This window comes from Amblyomma mixtum, chromosome 1 (genome assembly GCF_055824585.1).
Source record: "Amblyomma mixtum isolate Tamu chromosome 1, ASM5582458v1, whole genome shotgun sequence".
NCBI lineage: Eukaryota > Metazoa > Arthropoda > Arachnida > Ixodida > Ixodidae > Amblyomma > Amblyomma mixtum.
The window spans coordinates 302652571-302673615 of record NC_143012.1 but is presented as its reverse complement, the minus strand read 5'-3'; the positions used below and the strand labels follow the sequence as shown (position 1 = coordinate 302673615).

The window sequence follows — 21045 nt, the reverse complement described above, 5'->3', positions numbered from 1 at the left end:
GAGTCGAATGACAGGAATTCGTGGCGATCCACTAGTGAGACAAAAGCCCAGCAGCAAATACAGCAGGAGCCGAAAACTGAACTGGCGAACAACGGTATATTGAGCAGTTCACCCCTTCCACCCAAAAAAGAAATGAGAAAGAAATGAGAAGCTACACGACGCAGGCCTTGAAAGAAAGAAAATCTCCGCACATCGTTCAAACATTCGGCGGAGATTGGGATATCTGCTTTACGGTCGGCACTTAAAAGAGGGGCAGCATAAAGTAACCAACAAAACGAAAAGCCTTGAGAGGCAACAGTACGCCGATTTCAGTGCTCACTGCCGAGGGCTCCTTCAGTGAGGCGTTGAAACGAGGCTCAAGCCCGTCTCGACGCCACTCGAGCGCGCTAGAACCGCTAAACCTCGTTGCGCCCCGAGCGCCAGCACAAGTGCCACCGGGTGTCATAGCGAGGCGTCCGAGTGATGCCCACGCGACACTCTTAGCGTGCACCAAGTGTCCTTGAGTCGGCGCAGGAGTGCTGATTCTTCCGTTGTCCCTCGTATTGAGCGCTCCCACGAAGGGCGCCTCTGACGTCAACGCGCGCTAAGCAGCAGAAGTGACCCATGTACGCCAACGTATGACGTAACCAGCAACGCGAGACAAAAAATGAAAGCAGACATCGAATATCGCCTCTGGCCCACAATCGCACATACAATGACGTCATCAATGCGGTCATTATGCGCGAACGGAAACGGTTAATGAATAGGTCTTATCGCTAGCAGCGAAGCGATGTCCTCATACAGCCGCTGATTCGAGCTTCACCGTCAAAAGAAACTTCTAATGCGAAATAATTAACTCCGGCCGGCTAGGAAAACGTGCCTCTCATTAAATATTCATGTCACATCAGTTCCATTATCGCTATTCTCCATCCCTAACTCGATGATAGCTCGTAATCCCCTCGGTCCGGAAGGCAGACGCGCCGGGTACTCTGCATTTCAAACTCCGACAAAAAAGGTCAAGTTTCGAACACTCGAATGCAAACGAGCACGGCGATCCAGAACGGCGCATGGCCAGAGGGCGCTGTAGAGGAGCAAAGTTGTTTTGCATCGACCACGACGACCCAGGGCTTCTTGCGTGTGCGCACTAACCTCGGTGGTACGCGTGCTCTGACGTCTCGCTTCTGTCTAAATACAGACGCCGAAAACTTGAACCCTAAAGCATGGGAGGCTGCTCTTCGCGTGCCAATTCCCTCCAGCTACAGCGTTCCAGCCTCGGTTGGTCTCAAAACTATTGACAGTAAATGCCACATCGCAGAATTGTTTCAAAGTCAGAGCTGAGCGCGACCTCAAGCAAAACTTTTCCCAAGCAAGAGTTTCAAACTACATCTCTGTGTAGCAATCCGTTCAATTGTAAATATTACAAATTCTTTCTATAGTGTACTCGTATGGGACCTGCCACCGTTGTATGTATGTGTTTATCTTATTTATTATTTTGTAATGGCTCTTAGATGAGCCACAGGCATTTTCAAGCTATTTTCTTTAGCTTTTGGCCTGTGGCTCATTCTAAAGAATGTGCACATTTGTGAAATAAAGTTTGGATTCAATTCAATTCAAAATCAATCTAATTAGAAAAACGTACACAAAGTTGAAATATTAGAAAAGGAAAACCCCTGCTCTCTCAAACCCCCCCCCCCTCCCCCCCCCAAAAAAAACAAAAACAAATTAGGCACGAACATTGGAGAAGAACACCAAAGCTCAATCTGCGTAGCGCGAGCACTATACGAATCCTCAAGCACAGTGAGCAATCTGCGCGTCTCGGATATTGTCAAGGACAAAGCGTTTTGTGCCGACGCCCTCTGTTCTGAATGGAAACGAACTTCAACGCATGCTAGCCAGTCTAGGTATAATTATTGCGAAATGAGCGCGAATATCGCACACGCGCCGTGTAAGCGCGACGAGAGAGAGAGAGAGCGCGCATCGTGCCGGGAAAGATTCTAACGATGACAGCCGGGCCCCAAAGTGCGAGGCGCTTCAGTTCTCTCATTAGTTATTCTTTTCACTCGCGGAGCGTTCAAAGCGCCGCGATTTCACGAAATCGACCCTGGGGCCTGATAACGTACGTGTATGCATGCCCACGCACACCGCGTAGAATCTCCTCCCACACCGAAATAGGCCGGAACATCTGACGACACTGCCGATTGGTGCGACTGCTCCATACCGCACACGTGTCATCGGTTGCTTGGACTTTTCGTCTTCGCTGCCAACGCGATACAAAAAATTCAGAGGGCACTTTGGCACTCTAAAGTGCTGCAAGGCGAAAGCCTTTACACCGTTTGCATGACTGCGAGCACGGTGAAGTACATCTAACACAGTGACTGCGAGACTGTTTGTGCTGTACTAGTGCTTTATTTGACTACACATTACAACTACACACTTTGACTGCCGACTTTGACTGCTTCTTTAGCACGACCCTCTCCCTGCTTCGATGAGTTCTGTTGTATTCATGGCTCTATTCGCAGTAATGAGGTATGTAATGTGGTCACCCACGACCGCCTTACGCCCCCTGTCGAAGCGGACTATTTTATTAGTTGTCTGCTCCAAAAGGGGGCGTCAGGCATCCGTGGATGACCTCATTACTGCGAATCCGCGCACTGTGATGTCATAACCATTTCAACCAAGCGAAAAGCGTGACACCTCTGCTGACAACTTTATGTCGACAAACTTCTGTCGACAACGATGAGACATTAAAGGCTTTCGCCTTAAAAGGCAAGCCTAGGAGCTCTTGAGCGGACGGGATCCGTCTTATCCAGTTCGCCACGCTTTAAGACTTTTCTTTCGTCCCCTCTTTCTTTTCTTCTTCGTTAATTAAGTGCCCAGTTCAAATAACACGTGTCCATAGCTTTGAACTACCGCCTTTTTATCCTCGCCCAAGTGCTTTACCGCTGTGAACAAAGCGTTATTTTTTATTCACGTGGCTCGCTAGAAATCGCGTGAAAAATGATTCGCCGAAAACAATCGATTTTAAGGAGTTGCGGATGACGTATGCCGTCAGCGTGCAGGGTCTGAAATAGGACAGCCTTATGCTATTGAGAACAGCGCTAACGCTTGCTCCACAAAGATAAAAAAAAAATAATAATAAGCCAGCGTCGCTTCATAATGCCCTCCACATCATTTAAGCAACAATCACCTACACAGGAGAGAAAACACACACAAAAAAAAAACGGAAGCGCCGTGGAGCTATAAATAAATATCAGTGAAACAGATTGATTTATGATTTATGAGGTTTAACGTCCCAAAGCGACTAAGGCTATGAGAGACGCCGTAGTGGAGGGCTCCGGAAATTTCGACCACCTGGGCTTCTTTAACGTGCACTGACATCGCATAGTACAGGGGATTCGAATTTCTCCTCCAAAGAAATTCAGCCGCCGCGGCCGGGATCGAACCCGCGTCTTTCGGGCCAGCAGCCGAGCACCATAGCCACTGAGCCACAGGCGGCGGCTATGAGTGAAACAAAAATTTCACTGTCATCCGCGTCTAACAGGTCTTTCGTAAAAGCCGTTTACTGAAGACTCTTGAAAGAAAGAAAGAAAGAAAGAAAGAAAGAAAGAAAGAAAGAAAGAAAGAAAGAAAGAAAGAAAGAAAGAAAGAAAGAAAGAAAGAAAGAAAGAAAGAAAGAAAGAAAGAAAGAAAGAAAGAAAGAAAGAAAGAAAGAAAGAAAGAAAGAAAGAAAGAAAGAAAGAAAGAAACGAACAGTATGATGAACACAGGAAGCCGCAAGAATGGCAGCACCTTCGCACAAATGAGTACTGGCGCCCTAATTGGGTATTCCGGGAAATTACCGTGCACCGTATCAGGCATGTGCGCGCGTGCTCGAAGGGGAAGCATCAGAGCAGGCTCACTCACTCCATTCAGTAACACGCACTCGGCACTGATGGCGCAAAGCCCGAACGAAATCAGCACGGAGGCATCCGACACCGCGGGCAGCCGGCGGCGCAATTTAAGGGTCTTTCCTTGCTACCTCCGCCGCTGTCCCTCGCACAAAGAAAGGGAGGCCCTAAAACCGACGCGACAGCCGCGCACTACGGGGCACCGCCTCGGGGCCGCTCTCTTCCCAGAGCAACGCAACGGCTACGCGCTCCCGAGCATTTGCATCCAAATTAGATCCACAAGCTCGGCCGACAAATGTCTCCGCGCTGAGATCCCGCCGGCAAACGAAAGCGTAGCGGAGTGCCGCTAAAGGAATGAGACGCGCGCCAACACGCGACACCCCCGCCTTCCCACCACTGCAGCCTTCGCCGCACGAGGAAGAAGAAAGGGCGCTGCTCAGAAACGCGGGCGCGTAAGTCCTCTTATCTACTCTTCGCGGGGGCGACGCTGTAATAGCGCAGCGCCGAAGAATGGGCAATTATGCGAGGCAAATTTTTCGCGCCGCAGCGCAGGCCGTTTGAAATGCATAATTTGTTCCGACATGAACGAATGAGCAATTCCCCGCCGTGTTTTCTTTCCCGTTCCTTTCCTCCTCCCTGCGAGAGCAGCCGCGCTGCGCAGCATCTCGACGGGCGATGGTCATGCGTCGGCGAACGATAGATCCTAGCCCCGTTGCAGCATGCAGTTCAAAATGAGCGAAACCGGAAGCCGTTACAGCTTGGTGGCGCCATCTAGCGGATACAATAGCAACAATTCAATGCGCAGATTGCTGGCGGTATCTTTCAACATACTTCCTTCAGTTTTGTTCTCATACGCCATTTTTTAACCTAAGCTTTCATAACAGAAGCTTTCCTGCCCCTCCGGCTGTTTGGTTCATTTCAGTGCTCAGTTCAAACCGCGCGAGAAAAGAAAATAAAAAGGAGGGCGAAAACAAAGATACGCGTACAATTCAGACGCGTTCTACGCCATTTTTTTGTTCTTTTCGCGTAGTTCGAACTCGGCAAGATGCGCGCCACCTGATGCAGAACTTAACTACGGCTTCGTTTAATGCCGATGTATCTACGTTTCTTTCTATAAATTTTAATTTTAGTGAATTCCCTGTTTTCGCGTACCTTGTCCCGTAATGATTTAGGGATTTTTAGGAAGCGGTTAAACCCGGTTTCTCATATTCATACCTTGCGATGCACTATTTCTCCTTGCGCGATTGCAGTATAATATTCTGCCGCCGTACTAGAGCTACTTTTATCAGCACCATGAACAGGCTGGCGCAGAGCGAGGTCCGCATCGTTACCAACCTTTAGTTTCGTTTTTTCCCTGAGTATCGGACTAGGTTGTTCAGCTCGCACGAGGCTCACGTACTAGAGGGAAGAAAGTCTTTATTGCAGCCTCCTGTATGTTTCCAAAGCCACGGTTGTCTTCTTGGCCTTGTTCGCTTTCCAGAGGTCATGTAGACGCATTCCTGGTGCCGGGAAAAAGAGGCTGTGCCCACAGTACTTGTGCTCAGCGCCTTGCAACACGGAAATGTCGCGTACCTCTACAGCCTTCTGCAGTGCCGGCTTGGTGCAAACATAGTGACCGCTACCGACACGCAATCGCTCCCTCATCATCTCAGGTCAGCTATCCATATGCCGTACCGGCAAATTTGCACAGTTAGTACCTTGCTGCTTTTCGATTTTGTTGTATTGTCGTTTCATCCCGATATAATGCCTTGTATTTCTCTCAATGTTAAAAAAAAAAACAACAGTATACATAGTTCCACCGACGCGTAATAATGGAAAGCTTCCGAAAATTCCCTACGGCTTTATCAACTCATCTCACTTCACATTAGAGACGCACTGTAAAGCCTGGTAAAGAAAGCGTCTGCAAAATTGGCTTCAAAAAGGTGCTAGGTGCTGCTCGATTAAGTACTACAGCTCGATAGCGTGATGTCTTCAATCACGCGAACAGTTAATTAAACAGATATAAGAACACATTCCGCATGCAACAAACCTTTCCTTGCCCCGGCGTCACGATGCAGAGGTCGGTGTACCAAGGCAAAAGCCGTCGCCCGCAAACGCGCAGATGTCTTCTCTATTACCGATGGCTTCAACCCAACTGAACACTGAAACTCCGTTAGACGTCCCATGGACGTCCTAAACGTCCGGTGGACGTCCATCGGAGCTTTCGTGTCCATTAGGAACCGACAAGCTCAGCGACCCGCAGGGCTCGCGCGCATGCACTGGGATCTCGGAGATGCGTACGAGGAAGCGTATACACCTTTGCAACATGCTCTCAAATGTAGTATGATTCGGGCAACATGCGGTTCATTTCGGTGGCGATAAATGAAGGCAAGACAAGCGATGACAAAGCAGTTGCCTGCGCGAACCTCCAAAACTGCAGTACGAGCGAGAACCACGTGACGGAGCTGAAGAACGTATCCAAGTACACAAGCAAGACGAGAAGAATGACAGCACTCGGAATAGTTTGAAGGAGGGCGAGTTCTTAAACGGCAACGGTGACAGAAGAGAGGACCTCGCAAGATGCGATGGCTAGAACGACCAGGATGAGGACTGCGCAGCGTTGTTAGGCTAATAAACACGTCAATATATAGTTTCTATTACGACTCTTTTATGGCTACTAGATCACCTCCATTCAGATATATAAGTGGACCTCACGAATGTGTGTGGTGTTTGTGGACGTAGTTTCAGTTAAAGGTTAGTTGACAAGGTGGGCATATTTCACTCAACCGCCCAAGCTGCGTTGAACGCGATTAAAGTGAAAAGAAAGAGATGCGATTGCCGCACTCGACTATGCTTCTATCAGACGCTTCCAATTCCAAGGGACGCATATGCTTTCGCGACACCAGCCGTAGCACAGCACTTTTGCCGCCTACGTGGCAAGATTTCAGTTGTCTTGGAATAAAATTCGTCACATGTTCCGGGCGGCGGATGCAATGTGTGGCGCATTGTGCTGCGAGGCACTAGCAACACCTCAGTGGTTTAGTAATGACCTCCTCCTGTCAACAACACAGCCTGACCGCAGGGGCGGATTTATGAAAGGAGGGAGGGGGATGTTACGCTAAAAAGACATGCGGATTCTTTTTTCTTTTTTTCACAAAAGAAGTCCAAGAAGTGCATGGCCCAAAATCAGCTCCCCTACCCAAGCACCCACTCCCAGAGGAACCCATAAATCCGCCCCTTCCTGATCATCGCTATCGGTAAGAATGTTTCCGTGACGTCGGCGCGTGACCCTTTAGAGAGTAACAAACACTCGCATGCAGGACATTTACCTCCTCCTATCTGACGCCTTAAAAGCTGGCCGGAAGTGAAAGCAAGGAAATATACATTCCGCGAGTATGTAGCCCCGACCGGCCATCAGATCACGAAGCACACCACAGTCCAGAGGCGCGAACAAGCAGTCGCACGGGCAGGATTAGACCCATAGAAGCCCAACAAGAAAAGGGAGTAGAGATGTCCGGCCGAAGAAAACAAAACAAGCATCAACAGGCCACCACGGGTTAGTGCATACACATTTTAATCGCCAGCAGCCACTCAACCAGATCACAAAGCCAGCCAGGCAGAAGAGGATGCCGCCATTTCCCTCCGCTTTCCCGCTCCACCACTCTCTCTCTCATCTCCTAGAACTGGGCTTGGCGAAGTAGCGCCTCGGCCAGAAGACAACGTGCTCACGTACCTTGACCTCCTCCTCTTCGGGGGTACTGCCGGCCGACGCCGCGGTCGCTTCGCGCGCCAAGCCGCTCTTCTGTCCGGCGTCGCCCAAAGACGTCGGCGGTTTGTTCTTCAACAACACCGGAGCCGAAGAGGCCTTGTGACTGAGCTGCTGCGGTGAGGTCCACGGAAGTGATGACGTCACTTCCTGCGTTCTCTTTTCTGTCGCCTTCGCCGTGGGACGGGACAGAGAACGGATCTGCGGCTTCTCCTCTAGCGACAGCTGCCTCTGAGTGCTGTGGGGGTTGGAAGAACGAAGAAAAGAAGGGAAAAGCCACAAATTTATATCGTGATTGCACGTATTTATATTGTATTTATATTGTAAATAAAACATTTCTTTCTATGCGGTAAGGCAGAAGAGGTCAGGGAAAAGCATATATTTCATCCGCCAGAATAAATGCCAACTGACTAGCGAGCGAGGCAAAGAAGGAATATTTTTTTTTATTTTCCTCCCCGTGAATCCGTGTCCCCTAAATTTTTGTCCATGACTGTACGCCAGAAACATTACGTCATGGGGGAACGGGGACAGACCAAAGGTATCGTTCACATAGAAAGCGACCTCAGCATCTAGCAGAACAAGTGCGCAAGCAGGGTAAGCCAGCTGCTTGGAATACACTTTTTTCTTCTCTCGTTCACCCTTCTGCACAAATCCGTTATAATGAGTACTCAAACAAGCACAGTTAGCATTTTCCACTTAATTTATTTTTCTCTTTTACCAGTAACCGTAGTTAACGATTTAGCGGAGACACAAAGCTAAATTTAGCTTAGTTCACCTGGCGAGTGGAAAGTTTAGAAAGGGAGAACACCATATATAAGGAGCGGAAGGCGGAAAATATGACGAGCACGATAACTGCATGCACTGCCATTTCTTTTTTGACTTTTCAGTTTTGCGCTCTTGCTCATAACAGCTATCCTCAAATGGCGCTACCGGATCGATGATCACCAGACAACGCCCTTGCATAATTTCAGCTTCGATGCAGGCGCTGCAAGGAACGTGTGGGCCCAAGGCGAGAGTATCAGCTAGCTACCTCCGCAGATTGGACACACCGAGCGCTGAGGTGCCTTTCAATCATACACTGACGAAAGCATAAAATCTGACTTCAGCGGTTTTCCAATACTTAAGAAATCCTGCTCCAACATTCGTTCGTATATATTTATTTACATTAACGTCATCTTCGAGGAATGAAAATCTCGGGAAAAGCAATCACCGCACAGCCGAGTGATTTCGCGCATGCCGCTACCGATGCATAGCACCAGAGCTCACGGGAACTGTCAGCGCACCCTGTCGGAGGGATCGCGAAGGACAGCGGCTAGTTCGTGCGGGGCCACTGCGCCTGATGACGCTGCAGACGCCTGCCCCGTCTCCTCCGGCGGCAAGTTTGAACGAGCACTGAGCTTCTCACCACGTGTGCGTTCAACACATGGAATCCGTTCAGAACAGTGAAGCACACATATGAAGAAAGAGCTCTTTCTGCATCTGTAACCCTCTTTTCGCCCATGTCATGTCGAAAAGGCGGAACCAGTGCCAACGGAAATTTCATGGGATATCATCCGCAGAAAAGCTTACATACCACTGGGGCCGCGAAAACAAAATTTTCTCTGACCAGGCAAGCACGCAGCCTGAATTGAGAGACTCGGTTTACCGTCGCATCGACCACCACAGGCGTTCAATTCCTGGGACATGCTTTATCTACGACGAAATTCTGGTTTTCCCTGCTGCAGTGATCCACAGATATATTTGAGCAGTAGCGCGCCGCAACGCTATGCTCCTAGCCACATAGCCTGTAATTCCTAACAAATGCCAGCTACCGTGCTCCTTCGAGCACCAATTATGTTCGGATTTTAACTTCTCATGGTCGCCTTTCCCACGGCTATCAGCTCCAAAATATTTACAAACGAACTGAAACTTCTCGCATTACATCAATTCGATACGAGACCCTTTATGGGTACTGAAAAACCGAAAACCAGCTACAATGAGACAGCGTCCGGTTCTGGTACCATGTTCGGCACTGGCACGGTGCCAGCAGACACGGATAAAGCCGAGACTTACGCGCATGCGCAGTGGAGCCACGATTGATGCGCGCTGCCGGTCTGCTTGTAGCTGCCAAAGTTTATGCACTCCACAGACCGGAGCTGTTTTTCCGCGGAGAGAATGCGCTACATGGAGAGGGAGCACTCAACGCGCTCAGCGCTCAGTACCATCACTAGCCTTCCTCGATTCATTTTTGTTTTCTTTCGGCGACGATTATTACTTCATCTATAAAGGGGGTAAGCAGACGAACCTCTTTATAACGAAATAATGGATATAACGAAGGAATGACGATTCCCCTTGGAAGACCGGTCAACACGGGCTCTGACGAAGCTACGGCTATAATGAACTAACAGCCAGGCCCCTTCAACTTCGTTATAACGAGGTTTGACTGAATTTGTACAAACGAGAAAAGGTTTGGCGAACGCATGAAGTGTACGGGTTGAGCTTCAGCTTGAGTTCACGAGGGCTGATTGAGCCCCTCAGCCTAAATAAACGTCCACGGCTTAAAAGAGCGATTCGGTCAGTCGTGCGCTAACCGCTCGCTCTGCCGAGGCACGCAGCGCGGCCAGGCGCACCTCGGCTGGGCGCACTCGGGGCCGTCCAGCGTCGGCAGGGAGGGACTGGCGCCGTTCTGCAGCGGCCGCGCTCGTGTCGCAGCCGTCGCCTTGGACGTCTTCGCGGCGGTCGTCTTGGACGACCCGTGCGTGGCGCTGTCCGAGAGGTCCGAGGATACCTCCTGCGAGCTGGGCGAGGCCCTCGGAGTCAGGGGCGTCGGTGGCGCGTCGCACGATGACGAGGATGCGTTGGACACCGGCGACGGAGACTGCGTGGCCACGGCCAGCGTGTGCAGCGTCGTCCCGGCGGCGTCGCCGCCCGCGGACCGGGCCGTCAGGCTCTCTTTAGACGAGCCCAGTTCGTCGCCGCACTCTGTCACCCAGGTGAAGCTCGAGCTGCGCACCAAAGCATGCGCGAGAGAGAAAGACGCCATCGGTCACGGAGCGCATATCGTGAACTGTTCGCTTAACAGCAAGAAATGTTCCCGGGCTGGGTGCTGCCTGCGAGCCCCATAGTTCGATTTGCGCGTGTGCAAATCAGACCGCTGTACGCAAAGCCCGCAGCAAACTACATACATTGTTCGAATAATTTTATCAATGATGACACATTAATGGTATCAATAGTGCGTTCATCTGTCGCGAAATTTCGTCTGTTTCATTTCTGCAAGGTCCAAGGGGCATAGCCGGTGCACCAAGAACAGGAGAATGTAGACTATAACGACGCCATCCATCAACGGAAGCGCGGCGTTGGGTGGCAGGCTCTGTTGGCTGCATGCATAGCCCCCGCGGCAGCGCAGACAATGGGCCCGCGGTGAGCTCTCACCTCCGCGACACCACCGGCGTTGTCTGAGTCACGGCGTCCTGTGGCCAGCTCGGGGGATCGTGTGGCGGCTCGACGCTCTTCAGGAACTCTTCCAACTCGTGCCGACTCTGGTGCAGGTGGCAATGAAAAACAAAAAAAAGAAACGAGAAATTAACAAGGCGTTCTTCGTAAAGTCTAAAACAGTCAGTGTCATTTTTGTTTCTTTTCGATCCGCGGATGACGTTTCATATTCACAGTGTTTTGCGGATAACCTGCTAACCACGACCGCTTGAATGAAGAACTTACTTTAGAGAAAGGCTGCACACACCCGTAGCGCAAAAAAAAAGAAGCGGTTTTACGAACAATTCCAGCGAGAAAATTGCTACAGGGAAGCGCATATCATCAAACGCATAAGGGACCAATTGCGTGAACTCGTCCCTCATTAAGGCGCATGCTATTCAATACCTGCAGCACCTCACGGCAGCAAGGCAACGCGCGTGGGAGATAGCACGTTTCTTTGAAGCTTCGTAATACCTATTTTTACCATTCATGCCCACGTCATTTTCTGTGCTTTCGCGCGAACAGATGCCACGATAATACGTAATGAGATCAAACTTAATTGAAGAATCCACTACCTCATAAACTGGGCTACTTTGTTGCAACAGAGCGCTGCTCGAAGCCATATCGTCGACCAGATCGGCCCTGTCGCCGACATCTAAAGGTCACACAGTCAACACCCCTAATCTCTCTCTCTCTCTTCCTTTACCCAATGTCTCCCTCACCTATTCCTTAGGAGCCATAAAAACTTGGCCCTAAACAGCATTCCTCAATATCGTGCGAGGATCGCACCCGTTTACAGCTGCAAAAACATTCCCCCTCGTTTATTTCTCATTTTTCATTTATTTCGTCCTTAAAGGCCCGAGGGCATTACATAAGGAGGGGGTTACAAATTGTTTTGTGTGAACGCACTCATGATGAAAACATAGACAATAAAAGAAACACTGCAACTGCAAACACTAAAAATAAAGATAAAAAGTATCAAGTGGTTATATAAAAAAAAAACAAGAGAAGCCAAGAAAGCACAGAAAAATACAAGAAAAACTCAGGGAAAATACAGAAAAAAAGTTCCTTTTTCGTTCGTTCCTTTTTCTTTCCTTTTTCGTTCCTTCCTTTTTCGTTCGTTCGTTCTTACTCCTCTCGTGCCCTCGGTTCGCGGCCCAAAACTCGAGGCCACGCGACGCAACGCGCCCGTAAAAAGCGCCTCTCCTCCGGCCGAGCTCTCAGCGGATCGCGCGCAGCTGTGTGAGAAGATGCTATCGGGCGTGTTCAGCTGGCGCTATCGCGGCCGCGATCGAGTTTCCTGGCCCGGCTCCAGGGACGCCAGGGGAAACCGCTACTCCTCCCGCTGGCTTCACACGAACGCGCGCACAGGCGCCCGCTCGGTGCTTGCCACACGCGTCGTCGCCGGCACCAGCGGAGTTTCAGTAGTTTTAGAAGCGCGACACCCGGAGATTACTCGGGTGTCAGAACGCGGAACGCTCCTCCCGAGATACATACATACATGTGTGTGCATGTTATATATATATATATATAAAGAAGGGGTGAAGATCGAATGGATCCGGTAGAATATAAGCGTAATATAAACGTATTGAGTTCACACACGGTGGAAAAGCAACTGTCTTTATTCTAACGTTTCGACCAGGGTCTGATCACTGTGACGAAGGCCAGACCCTTGTGGAAGCGTTAGAAGACAGTGGTTTGTGTGTCAATATATATATAGAAAGCCGTCGCCGTAGCTCAGTTGGTAGAGCACCGGAAGCGTAATTCGGAAAGGGGAGCCTGAGTCCGCTAGTAGAAACTTTGGCTTACGGGCTGACCCTCCTCCCTCACTCTTGTTCACTTTGTTTCGCGTTACCAAGAATCCCACCTTCCTGCCCTCTTTCTAGAGTAAGGGAGAGTGAGAAAGAGTGACAGTAAGTGTATGACAATGATTGATTGATTGATTGATTGATTGGTTGATTGATTGATTGATTGATTGATTGAGTGAGTGATTGGTTGATTGGTTGGTTGAGTGAGCGAGTGAGTGAGTGAGTGAGGAGAGTGAGCGAGTGAGTGACTGAGTAGGTGACAGTGAGTGAATGGTGAGTGAGTGACAGTGAGTGAGTGACTATGAGAGTAGTGGCAGTGAGTGAGTGACAGTGAGTGGGTGAGTGAGTGACAGTGAGTGAGTGAGACCAACCACAGTGGACGTGGAGTGAGCCGTCGAGGTGGACGACCAGGTTCCCATGTCCGGCTCGTTCTCGTCGATCACCAGCGGCGGCAGGGGTCGCGACGCCAGCCGGGCCTCGAGCGTCGACACGGTCTCCAGCACCTCGTCAGGCGACGAGGCGTGGTTCGCGATCACCTCAATCGTGTACGGGTTGAGGCGGCTGCGCGCCAGCCCCGGCGAGCGCAGGTCCAGTGTGAACGAGTCGCGCATCGCGGCGCGCTGCTCACTGCTCACGCTGCTCCGGGCCGCCGGGGTCGCCGGCGGGTCGCGTTCGTCTTCGCGGATGAAGAGTTCGGGAAGCGACGCGGTGCCCTCGGCGGCTTCACACTGGCCCTCGTCCCGGTCGTCGTCGTCATCGTGGTCGGAATCACTGATTCGAAGCTCGACTTCGGGAACATCTTCCACGGTGGGCACATCGCCTATGAAACCTGCGGGCAAGAAAAAAGAAGGGAAAAGGGGATATTAACTCACGCAATCAGGTTACTGCTACAGTGGCAACAGCCGAATCCGTTTATCTAATAGTTAGATTCGTTTGAAATCTGGTGCATTAGTCTTACCCAAAACTTGTCTTAGCGAATAAATAGGCTATCCGGACTTCGGCTTCTCATGAAAACACCGATGAAGACGCTTCAAAAAGCAACTGAAAAGGTTTTACAATTCGGCGAATTTAAAGGAGTCGAATGTGCGAAACCTGCTAGTGAAGTATGGGGAGATTTTTTTTTTTTTTTTGAGCTAGCATTTGAAATGGTGACGGTGCAACCACCGAATAAACCCACAGCACCAGGCAGAGGGCCGTATGACAACGTCATCTAGGGCGATGGTACTCAGAAACACTTGTTTGGCGGCATTCGACTAGGCACAGCAGGGTGCGGGCGAAAGCGTCCCAAATTTGAAATATGACTTTTCTGCGCACCTCCGGCGCTGTAAGGAGAAGCCTGAACATCGCCAGGGCTTTAATCGGCCATTATGTCTTCGTTTTAAACGCTAGGATGAAAAAAACCTGCCACGCTCCATCTACAAGATATAAATATATATGAATCCTTGAATTTTGTCGAATCCTAAAAAACAGAAAAGAATAAACAGTGTTAAGGTTCCCTTTAAAGTGCTTCGCACTAAATTTGATAACGCAGGTATCCGCGTGCAAGAAAAAAATGAAACCGATGAAAAGTGCCTGATGACGCCGTAACAACAGCGTTAAACACACCATGCTGTTTCTGCGGAGATGGCATTATAAATGGTGACTACATTCGATATCCGGCCGCGTTTCAATAGCGGCAAAACGCAGGCATTCGCCTGCGGTGCGCTACAAAGACAGCCGATATTGAATTGGACTCTCCGCTACGGCGTCCACCATTGCTCAAGCAAAGCCTAAACGAGTAGCCGTCCATAGATAACGAATTCAAGCAGGAGCCCACAATGGCGAAGAGCGGACGAGACCCGCGCGCTCACCGGGGCGCTGCTCGGTGGCCGGCCGGTCTTCCTCCTGGCCGCTGCCGTCGGACTCGTAGTACAGCTGCTGGTTCTTGTACAGCGAGCCGTCGTAGCTGACCGCCCCCTGGTCGTCCATGCTGTCGCCGGCGAAGGAGCAGGACGCGACGCCGCTCATGATGCGGCGCCGATCGGCCGCCGTTTCCGGGCAGCTGTCGGCGCGGGCGCAGATGGGCGGCGCCGCCGACGCGGTCCGACGGCGGAGCTCCGCCACATCGGGCCACGAAGACGACCGGACCAGTGACAACTTCTTTCTCGCACCACTTTCGCCGCCCGCGGAATCTAGTTCGCCTTCCTCTTCGGCGACCGCGTCGCCCTCGCCATTCTTCCCGTCGCCGCCGATGTCCTCTCCGGCGGCGGCGGACGCTGGGACCGGCTCGGCCGCGGTCGTTCCTTGACCGGACGACGTGAGGCGGACACCACTGTCGACGACGTCGTCCTCCGCGGCGGTCTCTGTCGCGTCGACCGACGACGACTCCACGAGCGAGGACAGCTCTTCGGCGAAGGACCCGTTGACCGCCTCCACAAGGCGCTCGGTGTAGATGGACAGCAGGTGCGCGTCGCCGCTCGGGGGCCGAGACAGCTGCAGGGACTCCCAGCCGTAGAACGTGTCCCAGGTACAAGGCGCGTCTGTGCCGTCGCTGTTGGCGCGTTTCCGCCCGCTGCCGTTGGTTACGACGACCACGCTCGACCGCTGCTGCTGCGGCGGCGGGACTTTCTCTGTGACTGTGCCTCCGTAGCCGTTGACATTCCGCCGGGGTCTCGGAGCGCTGAGCGACGTGTAAGTGGGCACGAACTTTCGCGGAGTTCGGAGCGCATCGTCACCGTCCCCGCCGTAGCTGCACAGGTCTGGACACGAGTTCTTGCGGCTTCCGGCCGAGGAGGACGAACTGCCCGTGGACTCGGAGGCGAGCAGGTCCTCGACGGCCCTGCCTACCTCGGCCTGCAGGAAAAGAAACATGCTGTCAAACACGTTGTCAAAGTACGCGGCAAAGCCTGCAGCATTACAGGCTCGCGGTACCTATAATGTAACCTCCTTCGCACCTATTCGATTTATCTGGTAGCAGCGGACGATGTGCGGAAAATACAGCCTATTATGTCATACATCACTTATCACTTTTTCGCGCCGACAGTAGACGGCTTGCAGCCCTGATCGCGCGTTCTCACGCTTGCCAAGCCACCTAGAGTCATATACACTGTATCTGTACATTTTGGCACAGGGAATTCACGCGCAGTTATCACATAATCAGGCGAGTTTCAAGCTCGTATAGCCGTCAAAGCGGCATCGAATTATGCACAAGATAGGCCCAAAAAAACCCTTACGATTCTCTCAAAGTTCCCCCTTCCCAACGCCGGCGTCGTCGACTTTGTGCCGTCATAACTTTTTATCTCATTCCACAACCTGGTTATAAGCCTCTCGCAGCTGCTCGCCCTCGGTTCCTCGTGCCTCACTCAGACTGCACGTACAGCTTGTCCTCTGGTCTGATCTGCCCCAGCTATGGCGCAGCATTTTTTTGTTCCACGATATTTAGAACTATTAACAACGCACGTTCGTTTTCTCGAGAAATCTCGCTCTTCTTACCTCACACTTCCCGCAGCATCCGCGCTAATGACAGCGCGTAGCAAACAGCGACACCCACGTCACACTCCGACCCGCCACAATATTATATTTCACGGCGTGCGTCTCACGACCTCAGCCAAGTGACCGCTTAGTACACGCTTAGTACGACAGTCGCGCCACTGTGCAGGAAACGAAGGGACGTCTCAAGTCACAGAGACGGCTGCTCGCTACAGACGTCGCGCTCCGTGAGACCGCCGTGCCACCACCACACTCACGGAGTCACTTCCTTTCCCAGCACTGCCGCCGGTCACGCAAATCAGCCGTCAGCGCAAACCGCCTATCCGTCTCCCTTTTGTCTCCACCCGTTCCGTTGCTGTCTTTTTTTATTTCGCCTTTATTTAATGTCCGTGCAAGCTCCCACGCATTACCGTCGTGGGATGATACCGACAGAGTGCGTGTGCGAGAAGGGGTTTAGAAAGGGGGTCGTGACTTCACTTATGTCACAGCGCGACGAGCAGCGTTGAGACAGTGCTGCCGCGCGCGGGGAACGAGCGCACTACACGCCTTCCTCGGCGTGACGGCTCTCGAGGTCAGAGGCGCGCGAGCCTGCGGCCGTCATTGTTGCGGCGAGCACCGGGACAGAGCAAGAAGGGCGACCGCGTCATTGAACAGGACCCGCAGGGAGGAAGAGCGTGACGCGACGCCGAGCCCCCGCGTTACGCGCCCCGCGGGGTCACCGGAAGGGGTCAACGAGGTGCGGCCCTTTCCGCATCGCAAGCAGCCTCGCCCCGTCCCCGACGCCGTTGCTGCACGCATACGACGAGAGCGCGGGGCGGAGAGCACAGGTGCCATACATATGCATTCGTCCTCGAGGGATGCGCGACGACGTCGTGTCGCGGCTGGCTCAACCCGGCGACGCAGACCGTTATTCGCAGACGCTTAGCGCGAGAGGCGAGCGCCTCTACTATACGTCCGGTCTAGGTGACTATATGTAGACGGGAAAACAATGGAGGCTACGTGAAATTAAGGAAGTTTATTTGTTTATGGGCCGCCGCGGTGGCTCAGCGGCTATGGTGCTCGGCTGCTGACCCAAAAGACACGGGGTCGATCCCGGCCGCGGCGGCTAGAATTTCTTTGGAGGAGAAATTCTAGAGGCCCGTGTACTGTGCGATGTCAGTGCACGTTAAAGAACCCCAGGTGGTCGAAATCTCCGGAGCCCTTCACTACGGCGTCTCTCATAGCCTTAGTCGCTTTGGGACGTTAAACCCCATAAACCAACTAAACCATTTGTTTATGGGTTTAACGTCCCACAGCGACTCAGGCTATGAGGGACGCCGTCGCACAGTACACGGGCTTCTAGAATTTCGCCTCCAACGAAATTTGATCGCCGCGGCCCGGATCGAACCCGCGTCTTTCGTCTCAGCAACCAAGCGCCATAACCCTCGAGCCACCTCGGCAAAAAAAAAAAAAAATGGAGGTGAAATTTCGCAGAGATCCGCCGCGGCGGCGGCTCAGTAGATATGGCGAACACGGATTGTGAGCCCGAGGTCGCCGGTTGAAACACGGCTGGAGCAGCCTCATATCGATGGCGGAGAAATGTGAAATAACGCGTGTGCTGTGGGACGTCCGTGCTTGTCAGAGAAAATCAGGCGGCCAAAATTATCCTGAAGCCCTTTACTACGGCATCCCCCACAGCTCCATGTGCTGCTTCGGCATGTTAAGCCTTACATACCATGCCCTACAATGCCAAAATTTGCACCAGGAAGGTAGCCCAGTCATCGATACTAACCCAACCACCCGACAGCCCCGTGCATGGAAACGAAAATCGGGACCAGACAGCCTCATGAATGGCGAAATAAAATATAGCAAAAAGAGAAAGGAAGAGGTGTTAGCTGTCGGAGAACGCTGAAATTCTGGAGTGAGAGATGAATAATTTCCTCTTTTTCCTTCTGTCCACAACTGTGCAGAGCATGGTAGTGCTTCAGGACACTACGGCGACCAGAAGCAAAGAGAGTATCATTAGCTTTCAGATATTGTTCGGCCAGCAGCAAGTACCTCTAAGATTTCAAGGCCGCCTTCCTCGCAATACGAAGACGACTATAAAAAATAATTTCGAGACCAAGCCGCCACAGAAGAAACAAAAAGAAAAAAAAATCGTCGGGTGCACAGTAGAAGGAAACATACAGGGCACGTCCTCGCTTTATTCCGCGACATTAAAAAAACAATAATTCATGCAGGTGCTAGCGCTATATGGACTTTCAGCCGTAAAAAAAACGACCAATGAGCAGGAAAAAAAAAAAGCTGCTTCACCGCGCACGCGTTTACTTGGTCGCTTTCGCCGAATCCCTGGTTGCTTTCTGATCGCCAAAGGTTAAGAAGAAAAAACAGCGCGGCCTCCTAAAACGATGATGTCTAGCCGATAACAGCAATCGGCGGTCACTTTATCCGTGACAACATTATAACGCCACGCTGTCAAATCAGCAGCAACGAAAACAGAACGCGAACAGCAGTCAAGTGCCGTGCAAACAAAGTGGGCGTTGGCGGCGCATGGCCAAAGAAAGGAAAACGGCGATCACGACGCAAGGCGCGTTTCTCCCCCGTTGGCTCCCGTTGCGCCGCCAGCGCGGCCTCTATCGCGCGCTCAGAGTTAATGGATGGCCCGAACTCGTGACACGCGAATACACAGAGCAGGGATCTCGCATTCGAGCGCGCGCCCAGCCAGACGCGCATACCGAACCGAAGAAACGCGCGCGCGCGGCTTCTCTCTGTATACACATAACGACGGGCTCGGCTCCCGCTGCCCATAAGCGCCAGATAAGAAATATGGGTTACACGAGTCATTTATAACGCCGCCGCCGCTGAGCCGAATGAAACGTCAGCGGTGTAGCAAACGCTCTTGTTGGCGGCGTTAATGTGCGCGAGCCAGTGGCGGCGAATGAAAGATATGCGCCCGCGGCTGCCGTGGCCTAACGACCACAACGTGACCACCAATCAGCGACTGTGTGTGTGTGTACGCAGCTGGGAAGACAGGAAAAAGTGCACAATACGGGGAACGGCGCTGAGATGGCGACTGAACCAAAAGCGACTAAAATATCCTGTTGTTTAGCAAGTACCCATGCAAACTCTTTCGCTTCCCAGTGACGCTGATTCCTAGCGCATGAGCTGGACTGGCTCAAGCTTCTCTCAGCTCTCAAAGTTAATAGCTAGTTAAAGCGCTTCCGTGTTTCGGAAGTAGCACTATCGGTAACCAATAGGTTACTAACGGTATCTGTAGGAAGCAAAGTTAACGTCGGTTTATCTTGCTCAGCCAAGAAGACGAGACAGCCGCTAAGACAACAAGGAGAAAGTCCTTTCTTCCCCTCCCCCGATGACGCAGGCACACACAACGCATCGCGCGCCTCGGTTAGGGCAAGGTGTCCTTGGCACCTCTACGACGACGGCAAACACCGGCTAAGCGCCCAGACAGCGCAACGACCGCAACGCAAACATGACCCTACAATGTATTCATCGTCACCGCGGGCACGGGTTCACTATAACAAAAGCACAGATAGGCGGCGGCGGCTTTGTAGACTCAGACACACACACGCGCAGATCTCGCGGCTTCCGGCGTCCTTGTCAGGCTAATCCGCAAACAAGCAGCGCGCGCATCGGTGGGACTCACCATGAAGGCTGACGAGCACGGGCGAACAATCGCGCGCACACGAGAGAAGTATCCCGCGCGCGTCGAAGCTCTCGCTTTCTTTCGCGGCGTCAGTGCGCAGCGGGACGAATTACGAGCGAACGCCGCCCGAAAGCGCGTTGGCGGTGCGAGACTCGTGCCAGTCGAGAGAAACGCATGGGCGAGGAACAGAACAAATGTAAAGAGGGAAAAACGCAACAAACCAGAACGTTCTCATCCAAAAGGGCAGCGCTAGGGCGACAGAAAACATAATTGGGGGGTAAAGGAATAAGCGGAATGAGGGAGGGGGGAGGGGGGGGGGGGGGGAGAGAGAGAGACAGAGAGAGACAGAGACCGCGAGCAACATGTGCGAGACCAAAAGAGAGAGAAAATGAAGTGGAGGGAATAGAGAAAGGAAGAAGGACGTGGCAGAAAAGAGCGCTCCCCACTCGAATTCGTGTCGGAAATCGTGGGCAGCGCGTTTAGCGGCGTTGTGCCTCTGCTGCGCGCGCACGCTGCCGGCGTAGCTCGCCAGCACAACGCCGTCACGCCGGGGAAATTAGCGCGCCAGCCACCGCCACTAAAGCCGCGTGGGAAGGTCCGATCGCCCTTTCCGCTGTAACAGAGCAGTGATATGAAGCAGTGATACGACTATAAAAGAAAGAAAGAAAGAAAGAAAGAGAGAGAGAAAGAAAGAAAGAAAGAAAGAAAGAAAGAAAGAAAGAAAGAAAGAAAGAAAGAAAGAAAGAAAGAAAGAAAGAAAGAAAGAAAGAAAGAAAGAAAGAAAGAAAGAAAGAAAGAGCGCCGGCCACCGCGACGTACAGAGCGCTAGCTCGTTTGGCGCGGCGCCCCATCGTCACGCGGCGTTGTACGTACGGCGTGAGAGAGAATACACGAATCGCGCGGCCAGCTGTGACGCCGATCTCATTAGCGCCGCGCGCGTCCTTATACAGTTGGCGCGCTGGAGAGGAGGTGGGAAGTACACGCCCCGCGACGCGCCACGCTTGGCGTAGCCAACTCGCTCTCAATGTTTTCAAAGGCTCTTTGTCACCGCATTCGAAAATTGCA

The 21045-nt window shown here is 52.0% G+C and overlaps 1 protein-coding gene across 7 annotated transcripts in view; it reads right to left on the bottom strand.

Moving 5' to 3' along the window:
• Positions 1 to 21045, bottom strand: part of cv-c (RhoGTPase activating protein) — a 436691-nt gene that overhangs the window by 243578 nt on the left and 172068 nt on the right. For all 7 annotated transcript variants that reach the window (XM_089566644.1, XM_089566648.1, XM_089566645.1 and 4 more), the window contains 5 exons: positions 14720 to 15701; positions 13241 to 13698; positions 11023 to 11129; positions 10221 to 10595; positions 7579 to 7849 (listed from right to left, as the gene is read on the bottom strand). In XM_089566644.1, the coding sequence (XP_089422770.1) occupies positions 7579 to 7849; positions 10221 to 10595; positions 11023 to 11129; positions 13241 to 13698; positions 14720 to 15701 (2193 nt within the window). The remainder of the gene's footprint in view (positions 1 to 7578; positions 7850 to 10220; positions 10596 to 11022; positions 11130 to 13240; positions 13699 to 14719; positions 15702 to 21045) is intronic.